At 44.1% G+C, this 15,380-nt stretch overlaps 1 protein-coding gene across 1 annotated transcript in view; it reads right to left on the reverse strand.

Moving 5' to 3' along the window:
• Window positions 1-15,380, reverse strand: part of LOC139266712 (dynein axonemal heavy chain 8-like) — a 2,132,242-nt gene that overhangs the window by 474,018 nt on the left and 1,642,844 nt on the right. The window contains exons 58-60 of the mRNA XM_070884298.1: window positions 11,294-11,434; window positions 8,336-8,573; window positions 3,763-3,905 (exon numbers count right to left, since the gene is read on the reverse strand). Of these exons, the coding sequence (XP_070740399.1) occupies window positions 3,763-3,905; window positions 8,336-8,573; window positions 11,294-11,434 (522 nt within the window). The remainder of the gene's footprint in view (window positions 1-3,762; window positions 3,906-8,335; window positions 8,574-11,293; window positions 11,435-15,380) is intronic.

Here is a 15,380-nt window from a genome sequence, read left to right on the forward strand (position 1 = left end):
TTCAGATAATCAGCAACCAGATGGGCAGCTGTCCCTGAGCTCCCCACTGAGAGTGAGGAAGGAGAAGAGGAGGAGGAGCAAAGCACCGCATCATAGCATCTCTCACCTACAGGAACCATCTCAGATACTGGCACTATGCGATCTTCAGAGGCAAGTTTAGTAGAGGGTTATGCACTGGGAGATGCACTGGGAATGAGCGAGCTGTAGCAAGGCCAAGGGGAAAGGGTACATTGGGAGCCAGGACTCTGATGAGGACATTGATGCGGAGGCATTCACAAGAAGGATGATGGCCATGTTTCCCTTTCTTAATCATTTTTTTTAGTCATTCTTTGTTGGCTTCTAAACGCTTCCCAATCTTCTGTCCTCCCAGTAGTTCTGGCCACATTGTATGCCCTTGTTTTTAATCGGATACCGTCCTTTGTCTCTTTAGTTCTTCTGTTTCTCCCTGCTCATTGGGAATGTTATGAAGTCCATTCTGCGAGTGTAGAAAGCCTGTGTGATGTCGCAAATGCAGCGATATGAGAGATGCTGTATATGATCCCTGATGCAACTGGAAGGAGCCGGAGGCATAGAAGGTCAGTGCCACACTGATCTTCAGTGCAATGGGCAGATCAGTCCTGGTGCAAACGTGAGGCTGCAGGTTTGCCTGTAGGAAATGGTACAGAAACATAGAAACATAGAAAATAGGTGCAGGAGTAGGCCATTCGGCCCTTCGAGCCTGCACAGCCATTCAATGAGTTCATGGCTGAACATGCAACTTCAGTACCCCATTCCTGCTTTCTCGCCATACCCCTTGATCCCCCTAGTAGTAAGGACTACATCTAACTCCTTTTTGAATATATTTAGTGAATTGGCCTCAACAACTTCCTGTGGTAGAGAATTCCACAGGTTCACCACTCTCTGGGTGAAGAAATTTCTCCTCATCTCGGTCTTAAATGGCTTACCCCTTATCCTTAGACTGTGACCCCTGGTTCTGGACTTCCCCAACATTGGGAACATTCTTCCTGCATCTAACCTGTCGAAACCCTTCAGAATTTTAAACGTTTCTACGAGATCCCCTCTCATTCTTCTGAACTCCAGTGAATACAAGCCCAGTTGATCCAGTCTTTCTTGATATGTGAGTCCCGCCATCCCGGGAATCAGTCTGGTGAACCTTCGTTGCACTCCCTCAATAGCAAGAATGTCCTTCCTCAAGTGAGGAGACCAAAACTGTACACAATACTCCAGGTGTGGCCTCACCAAGGCCCTGTACAACTGTAGTAACACCTCCCTGCCCCTGTACTCAAATCCCCTCGCTATGAAGGTCAACATGCCATTTGCTTTCTTAATCGCCTGCTGCACCTGCATGCCAACCTTCAATGACTGATGTACCATGACACCCAGGTCTCATTGCACCTCCCCTTTTCCTAATCTGTCACCATTCAGATAATAGTCTGTCCCTCTGTTTTTACCACCAAAGTGGATAACCTCACATTTATTCACATTATACTTCATCTGCCATGCATTTGCTCACTCATCTAACCTATCCAAGTCACTCAGCCAAGTCACCTAACCTGTCCAAGTATCTCTGTCAGCACCTCTTTTCGGCAGCGCAGTCTTCTGTCACAGAGCTTCTCCGACAGGTCGAGGTATGAGCGTTGCTGCCGGTAAACCTGTGGGGAGTAATGCCTTTTGCCCCCATATTTACGGGTCCTCCTCATTCATGGCCCGACGTGGCCAACAGCCTTTTTATCTTGACATCGCCTAACAAGAGCATGTAGAAGGCGATGCTGTCGAGCTAGTAATCCACCCATTAAATTGTTAAACTCAAGATAAATCTACCACTCCAAAGTCAGATGTTCATGCACCCTGCTCTGACGAAATCTTGTACTCAATGTGACCTCCGATGAATGTTCTTCCTCCTCCCTGTAAATAGCCTGAAGGTATCGCCTGCAGAAGATGAGACCGCCTGGTTTCTCCGGTGTGGATGATAAATGAGACGGCCACACCTAATTTTGCAAGACGGGCGTTACACTCGGACTAATGTCATGATCTGACTGAAAGTACGCAGTGAGGTGGTAGCGTTCTGCACCGCCGGTAAACCGGAAGCAAATTTCACGCAGGGCGCAGCAAGCTGCGCGGTCGTGTGGTAAGCAATTCGAGACACTTTACTGCCCCTCCAGGGCTTTAACTGAGGCGCTATTCAACCAAATTTCTCCCCCTTAAGCTTACAATATGGTATGCAGGAACACGCTCCTTATGAGTCAGAGGTATGCGCCCATTATATTGGTATAGACAACTATGTTGACGTCATAAATACCATGAATTATTTAAAGAATTGAATGTTATGCAAATTAATTACTTACGCTTCTTGCACTATCCATTTTCAATTTTTGTCTCTCTGGAAAGTTCCCTTAGTCTAAATAGAGCTAGATATTGCTGGTGTTGTACTGTTGTTGAGCTGACAATTGTGGCATCCTATCCTCCTGCCCTAACTCCTATGCACTTGTGGCTGGTGATTCGCCACATGAAGACACCTTGGGGATGCTAACGGATGTCACAAAAAGGGGCAATCTTCTCTCTAAAGTACACCTACTGCCAGTCTCTGAGCTGGTGCTCACAAGGGTGAAATTGTGATGCGGCATCTTTAGGAAGGCTGGCCTCGACTTCCTCGAATGGCAGAGGGGCTTTCACATTTTCAGCACCGGAAATGAAAGAGAGGAACAAGGGTTAGCAGTGAGTTTGAAAGAGAGCAGAGAGAGAGTGGCTGATTAAACCATCTTCAGTTTGTCATGCAGTGTGTAGGGTGAGATAGAAGTCAAAAAGGAAAAAGATGATAAGATGTGAAGAAACCCTGAACTACATCTCCTCCAGTGTTATCAGTTGCCACGTCCACGACTCCCTCCCTGCCTTTGATGGGAAGGATGTCCTGTTTGAGGGGGTGAGGGGTGTACCGGGCAGTTCTTGGTGGCAGCAGGATGTGGGTAACCTTCTCTTATAAGAAAAAAGCAAGTCTGTTAGTGAGAAATTTGTGAGGTGTTTAGAGAATGTGCCTGTTACACCAGTCATGGTGAATAGTTGGTATACAGTGTGTCAGATGTGAGTTGTAGGGAAGTGAAGGTGGAAATAGTGCTGAGTGTGAGGAGAAGGAAGTGTAGTGAAGTGTGGTGCAGAGATTGTAGGATAGTGAAGCGGGGGAGAGGAGTATTGTGAGTATTGCAAGTAGCGAGCCTGCAGGTGGTGAAGGTGTGAGTAGAGTGAGAGAGCAGTATTCCTACCTTAACAACTCTATTGAGGTCATTGAACTTTATATGGCATTGCAGCGATGTCCTGGGTGCTAAGCTGTTGGCATTGACATGCTCTGCGACCTCTTCCCATTGTCTCCTGAGTTGATGTCCCCTCAAGAGAAAATGATGTCCACTGCCTGGACCAGGGCCTCCAAAGTAGCATCAGAGAACCTTGTAGCCGTCTCAGTGTTGTTGCATCCAGTTGTCTGTTCAGCATTGTTTTCTGCCTTCTGCAGCTACAGTGCAACTCCCCTGTCCGCTATCTAAACCCCCTGATAGGCATACAGGCAATGAGTACCACAGATTGCATTGGCTGTTGTTTGCGTGATTATGATCAGCAGGCAGCATGAAATGTGTTGCCAGAGTCAACACTAACAGGGGCATGCAGTGAGCGTCACGCTCCTTGCCCGCCCATTTCCAGACACAATTGGGTTCTAGGCTATATAATTTTACACGTATCAAACGCAACAACAAAGCTCCTTTATTATGCACTTACCTTATTTTGTTTAGCTATGATATCCACAAGAAAGTTGGTCCTAACATTGTCGACATTTGGTACTAGGATTGAAGTGTAGTCTGGCTCACTATCAGTCGGATAGACATATTCTTGAACCCGACTGTGCCAGTGCTCCCAATCACCTGAATCGAAAAGCAAACACAGCAGACTACTGTTCAAACAAGAAAGGTATTCTGCAGTTTGGTCCTAATGTTGAATTATCTCTGGCAATTGTCTGATTTCTCTTAAAATATATATAAAATCATTCCTAGATTTACTGTTTTAAAAAAATAAAATGGGTCTCTTCCAAGCTTTTAACTTGTCTGGTGTGATGCTGAGTATTTGTTTTAAAGTAAAAGAGGAAATAGCAGAGGCCTTGACCATCATTTTCCAGTCCTCTTTGGATCTGGGCATGATGCCGGAGGATTGGAGGACTGCTAATGTAGTACCCTTGTTTAAGAAGGGAGAAAGGGATAGGCCAAGTAATTACAGGCCTGTCAACCTAACCACAGTGGTGGAAAATTATTGGAAAAAATCCTGAAAGACAGGATAAATCTACATTTGGAAAGGCAAGGATTAATTAAGGACAGTCAGCATGGATTTGTTAAGGGAAGATCGTGTTTGAATTTTTTGAGGAGGTAACCAAGAGGGTCGATGAGGGTAGTCCGTACGATGTCGTATATATGGACTTTAGCAAGGCTTTTGATAAGGTCCCACATGGTAGACTGGTCATGAAGGTTAAAGCCCATGGGATCCAGGGTAAAGTGGCAAGTTGAATCTAAAATTGGCTTGGAGGTAAGAAACAAAGGGTAATGATTGATGGATGTTTTTGTGACTGGAAGGATGTTTCCAGTGGGGTTCCGCAGGGCTCAGTACTGGGTCCCTTGCTTTTTGTGGTATATATATCAATGATTTAGATTTGAATATAGGGAGTTTGATTCAGAAGTTTGCAGACGACACTAAAATTGGCTGTGTAGTTGATAATGAAGAGGAAAGTCATGGGCTGCAGGAGAATATCAATCTACTGGTCAGGTGGGCAGAGCAGTGGCAAATGGAATTTCATTCAGAGAAGTGTGAGGTGATGCACTTTGGGAGGGCTAATAAGGAAAGGGTATACATATTAAGCAGTAGGCCATTTAATAGTGTAGATGAACAAAGGGACTTTGGAGTGTTTGTCCACAGATCCCAGAAAGTAGCAGGCCAGGTGAATAAGGTGGCTAAGAAGGCATAAGGAATGTTTGTCTTTATTGGCTGAGGCATAGAATATGAGCAGGGAGGTTATGCTTAAATTATACAATACTTTGGTTAGGCCACAGCTGGAGTACTGTGTGCAGTTCTGGTCGCTGTATTAAATAGGAAGGACGTGATTGCACTAGAGAGAGTGCAGAGGAGATTTACTAGGATGCTGCCTGGAATGGAGAATCTTAGTTATGAGGACAGATTGGATAGGCTGGGTTTGTTCTCATTGGAACAGAGGAGGTTGAGAGGAGATCTCATTGAGGTGTACAAAATATTGAGGGGCCTGGACATAGTGGATAGTAAGGGCCTATTTCCATTGGTGGAGGGGTCTATTATGAGGGGGCATAGTTTTTAGGTGGTTGGTGGAAGGTTTAGAGGGGATTTGATGGGGGGTTTCTTTACGCAGAGTGTTGTGAGATCTGGAACTTGCTGCCTGGAAGAGTGGTGGATGCAGAATCCCTCACCACTTTTAAGAGATGATTGGATGGGCACTTGAAGTGCAGTAACCTGCAGGGTTACGGACCTAGAGCTGGTAATTGGGATTAGTCTGGATGACCTTTTGTTGGACGGCGCAGATATAATGGTAAGTACTGCAGGGAATAGAATATGGCCAGGGTGATCTACTGGACTAGTTTCAATCGCCTGGATGAGTCGGAGAGGAATTTTCCAAGATTTTTTCTCCCTAAATTGGCCTGGTTTATCTGGTTTTTGCCTCTCCCAGGAGATCACATGGCTCCGGTTGGGGTGGAGTGTAGAATGTTTCAGTATAAGAGGTGTCGCAGTTGTGTGAGGCGGACTGGTTGGGCTGCGTGCTCTTTGCCTTTCCGTCATTGTTCATAGTATTCTTTAGGGCTGCTGACCAAGGGCCGTGCGGCTCTTTGTCGGCCGGCGCGAACACGAAGGGCTGAAATGGCCTCCTTCTGCGCTGTAAGTTTCTATGTTTCTAAGTTTTAGTGCCCAAACAATTCAATAAATGTGGAATGTGCCAATGTAAATAGGAGGTTGGGCTAATGATGAGGAAAAATGCATCCAGATTCAGAAGAATTTAGATCTTTTTAGATATCTGGACTATTAAATGACAGATGCAATTCAATGTGGAACAATAAATTGGTATGGAAGAAAGGAACCAAACATGTGCCAAATATAACTGCTTCTGGAGTATGTGCACAGCTCTGGTCACTTAATCATAGAAATAATATTATTGCTATTTAGAGGTCACAGAGGCAAGCAAATGAGATTTAAAGATTATGAAGAAAATTGACAAAATTGATCACAATGGTTCACAAATAAGACACAAGGAAATAATTACATTCCAGAAGTGACAATAGTGCAAGTCAAAAGGAGGTGACGATGAGAGAAATTAGAAATGAGTAAATTAGGACTAAGAAAGGAAGTCCAGTGGAGCTTTTTCACTCAAAGGGTAATGAGCTGTGGAATAATTTACCAGGAAAGGGCATTAAATCAAGTAGTATAAATTGGTTCAAGCAACAATTAGGTGCACAGAAGAAGGGAAATATAGTAGGAGGGCAGGTAGAAGGTAAGGAAGGGTTTATTGGCCTTATCTTGTTGTTAATCATTCTGTTATTTTTGGATCAGCTTGAGAAACAAGAGGGAAGTGTTCACATTGTTATTTGATGATAAATGTAGGAAAAGTTTAAATTGGCCAGCTGGGCTGCAAAATACTATTTGGCACTTGAACTAAATTTGTTATTGAGAGATGGATGGCAAGAAATCTAGATTTAATTGGAAGGAAAGAAAATCTTGACAAAGATTATACACGCAGAAGAAAAATGTGCAGTGGTCAAAGCTTGATAACAGGAAATGAACTAAAAATTCCTAGCAACGATTTTCCTCATATCGTATGGAGGAAGAGAGAGCCATCATAAATAACACCAAACTGTGTTAACGGGTCAGTGCTCTTATTCCTAGTAATATGTTGAAGATAACTTTAACAAAGAAAAATGTTAGTAAAAGCAGACATACCTTAAAGGCCTTCCTTCGACCTGTGCCAGAGGTGATTGGCTAAAGCTCAGTTTTGGAGTGTGAAGGAAGACTGGATATAGCAGGTTCATGCAAACAACGCTAGTGCAACAATGCTAACAATGCACTGTAGTGGCTCTATAATTCTGTGAAACCATATACTGTACAGTAATAAATTCATCTTATACCTAAAGCAAAGACCTAGTAATAACTTTCTATCACTTTCATGTTTAGGCACAGTGTGGAAAATACATTACATAGGATATATGGCACAGAAACAGGCCATTTGGTTCAACCAGTCCATTCCAGCGTTTATGCTCCACTCGAGCCTCCTCCCATCTTTCCTCATCTAAATCTATCCACACCCCTCTATTCCCTTCTCCCTCCTTTGCTTGTCTAGCCTCTCCTTAAATGTATCTATACTATTCGCTTCAACCAATGTAATACTTCACAATTATCCCTGTTGAACTTCATTTGTCAATTATATGCCCATTCCGCAAATTTATTAATGTCCTCCTGTAATTTTTTGCAGTCCACCTCAGTATTGACAATCTCTTCCGGTCCCCTCCCCCATTTTGGTATTATCCGCAAATTTAGAAATTGTGTTTTTGATTCCAAAGTCTAAATCGTTTATATAAATTGTGAACAACCGTGGTGCCAGCACTGATCCTTGTGGAACACGACTACCCATCTCCTGCCACTGTGAATAGCTATCCTTTACCCCTACTCTCTGTTTTCTGTCTTCAAGCCAGCGAGCTATCCATTCTGCTACTTGTCCCCTGACTCTGACCTTGTTCATCAGCCTATTATGTGGTACCTTATCGAAGGGCTTTTGAAAATCTAGATAAATTACATCTACCGCGTTACCACTATACTCTCTCTGTCACCTCTTCAAAAAATTCAATGAGGTTGGTCAAGCAAGACTTGTCTGGTAATTTTCATCTGACTACAACACTTACATAAGAACATAAGAAATAGGAGCAGGAGTAGGCCATTCGGCCTCTCGAGCCTGCTCCCACATTTAATAAGATCATGGCTGATCTGATTTTAGGCTCAGCGCCACTTCTCTGCCCGCTTCCCATAACCCTTCACTCCCTTATCATTCAAAAATCTGTCTATCTCCACCTTAAATATATTCAATGACCCAGCCTCTACAGCTCTCTGGGGCAGAAAATTCCACAGATTTAGAACCCTCTGAGAAAGTAACAGTGTGTTATTAGTGTTCAAGACTCCTGGACTATGAAATCAGAAAACCATCCTGAATAAAGCGACACACTGTTTCACTACTTTGTTGCTCATTAATAAGGTGCAGTTCTGAGCCATGGTATCTAAAACATAATTTAATTGCTCATACCTGTCTGATTAACAAGAAACTCAAAAATGGTCTGGGCACGATCAAAAGGGATCTCAGGTAGGTCAAGGTTGCTGTCGTGATTTCGGAGGAAGTGCTCAAGTTTAATTCTGCTGTCTAGCTCCAACAGGGCACCAACGCTCCACATCAACGCAAATACAAAGAGCCGCCCAAGTTGTATTATATCAGAAATTCCTCTATCCTCCCTTGAAGGAATCAAACCATCTAGCAGGGTAATGGACTAAAGGAAGAGAAAAGTATGCATTGTTCGTGAATGTCTCTCTATGACTTGGATATTTCCTCTAAAGGAATCATTAAAACTGTTTTAAGTATTTTTTAACTGTACCTTAACATCCGCACTCACATATATTGTGCAGGGGAATTGAAGACTATAGATTCACAATTTAATACTCCACGTGGAGAGCTCCTAACCCTATAACTGCACCCTCACCCTACACCCTCAAAGCCTCCTTGATAAAATGCAACATCCCCACCAACACCTGGGAGTCTCTGGCCAAAGACTGCCCTAAGTGGAGGAAGAGCATCTGGGAGGGTGCTGAGCACCTCGAGTCTCATCACCGAGAGCATGCAGAAAACAAGTGCAGGCAGTGGAAGAAGCGTGCAGCAAACCAGACTCCCCACCCACCCTTTCCTTCAACGACTGTCTGTCCCACCTGTGACAGAGACTGTAATTCTCATATTGGACTGTTCAGTCATCTAAGAACTCACTTTTCGAGGGACTGCCTATGATGATGATAAGCTGTCAGGGGTCGGTGTGATCTGAAGGTCGGAGCTACTTTAGTGAGAAGGAGCACAAGCCATTTCAGCTTGCTACCAAGAACTTATCAGAGACTGGTTGCAGAAGGAAAGTGGCAGTCGCCTGGTTGGGAGTTAGTAGCATTCTTGTTCTTCGTTTTACAGCATAATATGTGGTGCTCGGTTGGGGAAGTGAGTCTAATTTTTTTAATTATTCATTCTTGGGATATGTGTGTCACTGGCAAGGCCAGAATTTGTTGCCCATCCCTTATTGCCCTTGAGCGGGCCTTATTCTTGAACTGCTACTGTCCATGTGGTAAAGTTGTTCCCACACTGCTGTTAGGTTGCGAGATTCAGGATTTTCACAGAATCATAGAATAGAAGGATGATGAAGGAATGGTGATATATGACCAAGTGAGTATCGTGTGTGACTTGGAGGGAAACTTGGGTTGGTTGTTTAAGCAGACAGTGCTGGTCAAGCAGGCTGCTTTGTCCTCAATTATGTTAAGTTTTTCAAATGATTGTATGATCATACAAAATTGAATGGACAGGAAATGACAAGCAGGTCCATCAAGCCTGCTCCAGGACAACAATTTTGAGCTTTATTGAAACTGCACCCATTCTGCCATGTGCCTTATAGGTGATAGAAAAACTTTTGGAATCAGGTGGTGAGTCTCTCACCACAGAATACCCAGTCTCTGTCCTGCTCTACGAGCCACGACCTTTATGTGGCTAGTCCAGTTGAGTTTCTGGTCAATGCTGACCTCCCAGGTGGGGGACCCGGCAATAGTAATGCCATTGAACGTCAAGGGGAGGTAGTTAGGCTCTCTTTTGTTCGAGATGGTCATAGCCTGGTACTTGTGTAGCGTGAATGAAACTTGCCACGTACCAGCCTAAGTCTGGACTGCTTCATTATGTGAGGAATTGTGAATGGAGCTGAACACTGCCGTCATCAGCAAAAAGGCAGACTTCTGACCTTACGATGGTCATGATGAAGCAGCTGAAGATAATTGGGCCTAGGATGCTGCCTTGAGAGACTCCTACAGCAATATCTTTGGGCTGAGATGATTGGCCTCCAACAACCACAACCATCTTTCTTTGTACCAGGTAGGACTCCAGCCACTGTAGTGTTTATCCTCGAATCCGCATTGACTACAGTTTTACTACAGCTCAAGGGGAGTCAGACTCACCTTACCTCTGGAATTGAGCTCTCGTTTGAGCCAAGGTATAATGAGGAGGAGTTCGAGATGGACAAATGCTTCAGCCTTGTATTTTGGCCACATATTCTGGACTCTGCCATTGTTGAGGATGGGGGATGTTCATGGATTCCCCCTCCTCCCATTAGTTGCTTAATTTCCCCCCACCATTTATGACTGGATGGGGCAGGAATTTAGTGCTTTGACCTAATTTGTGGGATCACCTATCTCTGACTATACGCTGCTACTTCTGCTGTTTAACATACATGTCATCCTGTGTTGTAGCTTCACCAGATATTTTGAGGTATGCCTGATGCTGCTCCCGCATTCTCTTTGTTGAACCAGAATTGGTCATCTGGCTTGATGGTGATGAAGGAGTGAGGGGTATGTTGGGTCATAAGGTTATAGATCGTGGTGAAATACAATTCTGGTACTGCTGACAGCTGACAGTGCATCATGGATGCTCAGTTTGAGCTGCTAGATCTGTTCTTAATCTATACCTCTTAGCACGGGTGGTAGCGCTGCATGACATGATTGAGGGTGTCCTCAGTGTGAAGACGGGACTTGGTCTCCACTAGGATTATGTGGTGATCACTCCTACCAATGCTGTCATGGAGAGACACAAGAATAATGGTGAAGATGAGGTAAAATTATTCCTCATGCTGATTCTTTCACCACCTTCTGCAAGCCCAGTCTGGCAGCTATGTCCTTCAGGACTTGTCTAACTTGGTCAAGCCAGTCTTGCTGATGGACATTGAAGTTCCCCACCCAGAGTATATTCGTGCACTTACCCTTATTTGATCTAAAGCCATGAGACTTCAGAGGGTCCAGAGTCAATGTTGAAGACTCTCAGGGTTACTCCCTGTCTGTATAGCACTGTGAAGCACCCTCTTGTGGATCTGTCCTGCCGGTGGGACAGAACCTACCCAGAGATGATACTGGAAAAATCTAGGATGTTTAAATACAAATAGACATACAAAGCTGACATTACAGTAGAGAGGTTTCCAACCTGCGCGATGTAGTTACACTCCAGCAGCTCCATCATTGGGTTGAGATTTAATTTCATGTATTCGTAACTATCTTCAAAGGCTCTGTCATACAAGTCTTTGAGAATCTCAGCCTCCCAAGGAAGACGCCTGTTTAACCAAGCCTGAAAGTCAAAGCATAGAAGCTTTCAGAATAATGTGGGTAAAGGGACAATTCATGAAAAGTAAAAAAAGTTTTGAAATCTAGACAGGAGACACTAATAGACTATGGGCCAAAATTAGTGGAAGTTTTGCCCACAGCCACCGAGGTGCTGCTGGAAATGTCGTTTTTTGGGGGGGATTCCTCCGGAACCACCTATCTGCCGTCCACGTTCCGCCCGGCGGGAGATTGGTCGAGGAGGGTTCTGCCGGCGTAACGTCATGCCGTCTGCCCATGCCGGATGCTGAAAATCGTCCATTTTGGTGAGGGATGCTGGCCTCAGATCGACCTGATGCCCGCCAGAAGGACCCGCTGGCAAAAAGTAGGTCTGAGATGGCTGTGAATCGGACGGCTGGGAGAAGGGTTCCGAGTGCTGCAGCGCTGCATTGTGGCTATGGTGCAGATGCTGCAGCATTATGAGTGGGACTGCTAGAAAAAATTTGCTGGATGTTGCTTTAGTTTATTGATCATGCTTATGTTTAATTGGTATGTGATAAAAGCGACTAAAATGTGTCTAAGCTGATGGAAAGTTATTTTTACCTTGCTGAAACATCGTCTTTTGGAACCACAATGGCCAAGGCCAAATAATTATCAATAACTGAAAAGTATGCAGCATCTCACATTTTGTACAGCGAAGCTCATTAATTAATTCTGTGTCACAGTCCTTCTAAAAGTTCTCAGGGAAGCACTAGATATAACATAGCAGGTCAGAGCACAGACTTAGAATGATCTACTATAAACCTGAGACAGCTGCAGACTCTCACAACATTTGTATGGGAAGAAAAACACAGAAACATAAAAACATAGAAAACAGGTGCAGGAGTAGGCCATTCGGCCCTTCGAGCCTGCACCGCCATTCAATGAGTTCATGGCTGAACATGCAACTTCAGTACCCCATTCCTGCTTTCTCGCCATACCCCTTGATCCCCCTAGTAGTAAGGACTACATCTAACTCCTTTTTGAATATATTTAGTGAATTGGCCTCAACAACTTTCTGTGGTAGAGAATTCCACAGGTTTACCACTCTCTGGGTGAAGAAGTTTCTCCTCATCTCGGTCCTAAATGGCTTACCCCTTATCATTAGACTGTGACCCCTGGTTCTGGACTTCCCCAACATTGGGAACATTCTTCCTGCATCTAACCTGTCTAAACCCTTCAGAATTTTAAACGTTTCTATGAGGTCCCCTCTCATTCTTCTGAACTCCAGTGAATACAAGCCCAGTTGATCCACTCTTTCTTGATAGGTCAGCCCCGCCATCCCGGGAATCAGTCTGGTGAACCTTCACTGCACTCCCTCAATAACAAGAATGTCCTTCCTCAAGTTAGGAGACCAAAACTGTACACAATACTCCAGGTGTGGCCTCACCAAGGCCCTGTACAACTGTAGTAACACCTCCCTGCCCCTGTACTCAAATCCCCTCGCTATGAAGGCCAACATGCCATCTGCTTTCTTAACCGCCTGCTGTACCTGCATGCCAACCTTCAATGACTGATGTACCATGACACCCAGGTCTCTTTGCACCTCCCCTTTTCCTAATCTGTCACCATTCAGATAATAGTCTGTCTCTCTGTTTTTACCACCAAAGTGGATAACCTCACATTTATCCACATTATACTTCATCTGCCATGCATTTGCCCACTCACCTAACCTATCCAAGTCACTCTGCAGCCTCATAGAATCCTCCTCGCAGCTCACACTGCCACCCAACTTAGTGTCATCCGCAAATTTAGAGATACAACATTTAATCCCCTCGTCTAAATCATTAATGTACAATGTAAACAACTTGGGCCCCAGCACAGAAACTTGCGGTACCCCACTAGTCACTGCCTGCCATTCTGAAAAGTACCCATTTACTCCTACTCTTTGCTTCCTGTCTGACAATCAGTTCTCAATCCCCGTCAGCACACTGCCCCCAATCCCATGTGCTTTAACTTTGCACATTAATCTCCTGTGTGGGACCTTGTCGAAAGCCTTCTGAAAGTCCAAATATACCACATCAACTGGTTCTCACTTGTCCACTCTACTGGAAACATCCTCAAAAAATTCCAGAAGATTTGTCAAGCATGATTTCCCTTTCACAAATCCATGCTGACTTGGACCTATCATGTCACCGCTTTCCAAATGCGCTGCTATGACATCCTTAATAATTGATTCCATCATTTTACCCACTACTGAGGTCAGGCTGACCGGTCTATAATTCCCTGTTTTCTCTCTCCCTCCTTTTTTAAAAAGTGGGGTTACATTGGCTACCCTCCACTCCATAGGAACTGATCCAGAGTCAATGGAATGTTGGAAAATGACTGTCAATGCATCCACTGTTTCGAAGGCCACCTCCTTAAGTACTCTGGGATGCAAACCATCAGGCTCTGGGGATTTATCGGCCTTCAATCCCATCAATTTCCCCAAAAGGTATAAAGTTACAGCTATTCGACTTTAGAGGCAGTGCTATTATAGAGGAAACTGAGGAAGGACTACAGTCAATAGAACACAGCAAGAGACAAGTGCCACGGTGACTCAGTGGCTGACCGTTGAGGTTTCAATGAATACTGTCACTATCGCCATGTTTTATTTCTTTGTACTGAAAGAAAACTACTTCATAAAATCTGCTCTGCTTAATCACAAAATACCTGTACCCAGCATGCTTTGTTGTGGACATAACTCTAAATTTGAGAGATGTAATAAATCTGACAGATTGAATAACCCTCACAGCACATAAAGAGTAATGTGATGGCCCTTAACCCGCACAGAAAGAGTTCAGATATGTTTCTCCTTATGACTCCGTTGAAGGGAAGGTGTGGTAGAGGAAGCGGCAATGAGTAGTGAAAGATGGTCAAGGCTCAGTGGAGATGCCCTCCAAGAGTTTTGAGAGCATTTAATGTGGAATATATTGAGGCACATATTGTGACTGCGCAGATGGTATGGGATTATGTCAGGCTGAATAAGCGAGTTAGAAAATGCAAAGAAATGGCGCATCGCTGCAACTGATAGTCAGAAGAGCATTACATGAGGTATGGAACATGGGAAAATATATTAATGTACTGCATTGTAATTAATTACTGTTATGTCTTGGATAAAGAGTCAGACTAGATACTGTTAATACGAATTATTTTTCCCTCAATCTGTTTCAGCGAATACACTGACGTGAACACCTCTTGCCTTTTCTGTAAAAGACCTTTATTGAAGATTCTCTGGCTGGGACTTGTCAAGACAAAGGGACACTCTCAATCAGAGCCTGTTTACCTTCCCCTGGACAAGTTCCTTTTCAGCACGAAAAGCACAGTAGATATATATTTTCAAAACAGAACACATTTGATTAGCACTTGGGCTATCCAATCCCTTTCTGCCTCCCCCTCGAGTACGTCCAATGGGAGGCAAGAAAGTCTCCCAGTTAGGGCTGGTGTCAGGTAGGTTAGTTATAGCTTTGCTACACTGTCTTCCCTTATCAGTAAAGAACCCAATTAGTTTCTCTTCCTCCTTATCAGTAGAAGCTATTACTTTTCCCTTCCTATCTAGGATTGCTTTCTTTCTTTGTGCTGCCTTGGGCTTTCTCATGACCCGTGTCTAACCTCAACTTCATCTCTTGGTAACCCCTTTTTTTTCTGTTGATTCTGCAGTTGTCTGCATCTTGACCATTTCTTTAGCTATTTTCCCATGATTCCCTATCTCCATCTTTTTGCCACATTCTCTAGCCATCTACCACTTTCGCAATCCTTTTACACATTCTCATTACTGCAAGCTCAAAGTAAGTGTGACATCGTCCTTTATTGCAGATCTCAGAGTGCCTCTCCAGCCTGTGAGACCTCCTTATATGTAGGTGCTCCCAAGGGATTGTGGGATCTCTTGGGACTCCAGGGATGAGCCCTCTGGTGGTTAGACATGGTAATTACAGGTTTACATACATAACAACACT

Source organism: Pristiophorus japonicus, chromosome 7 (assembly GCF_044704955.1).
Source record: "Pristiophorus japonicus isolate sPriJap1 chromosome 7, sPriJap1.hap1, whole genome shotgun sequence".
Lineage (NCBI taxonomy): Eukaryota > Metazoa > Chordata > Chondrichthyes > Pristiophoridae > Pristiophorus > Pristiophorus japonicus.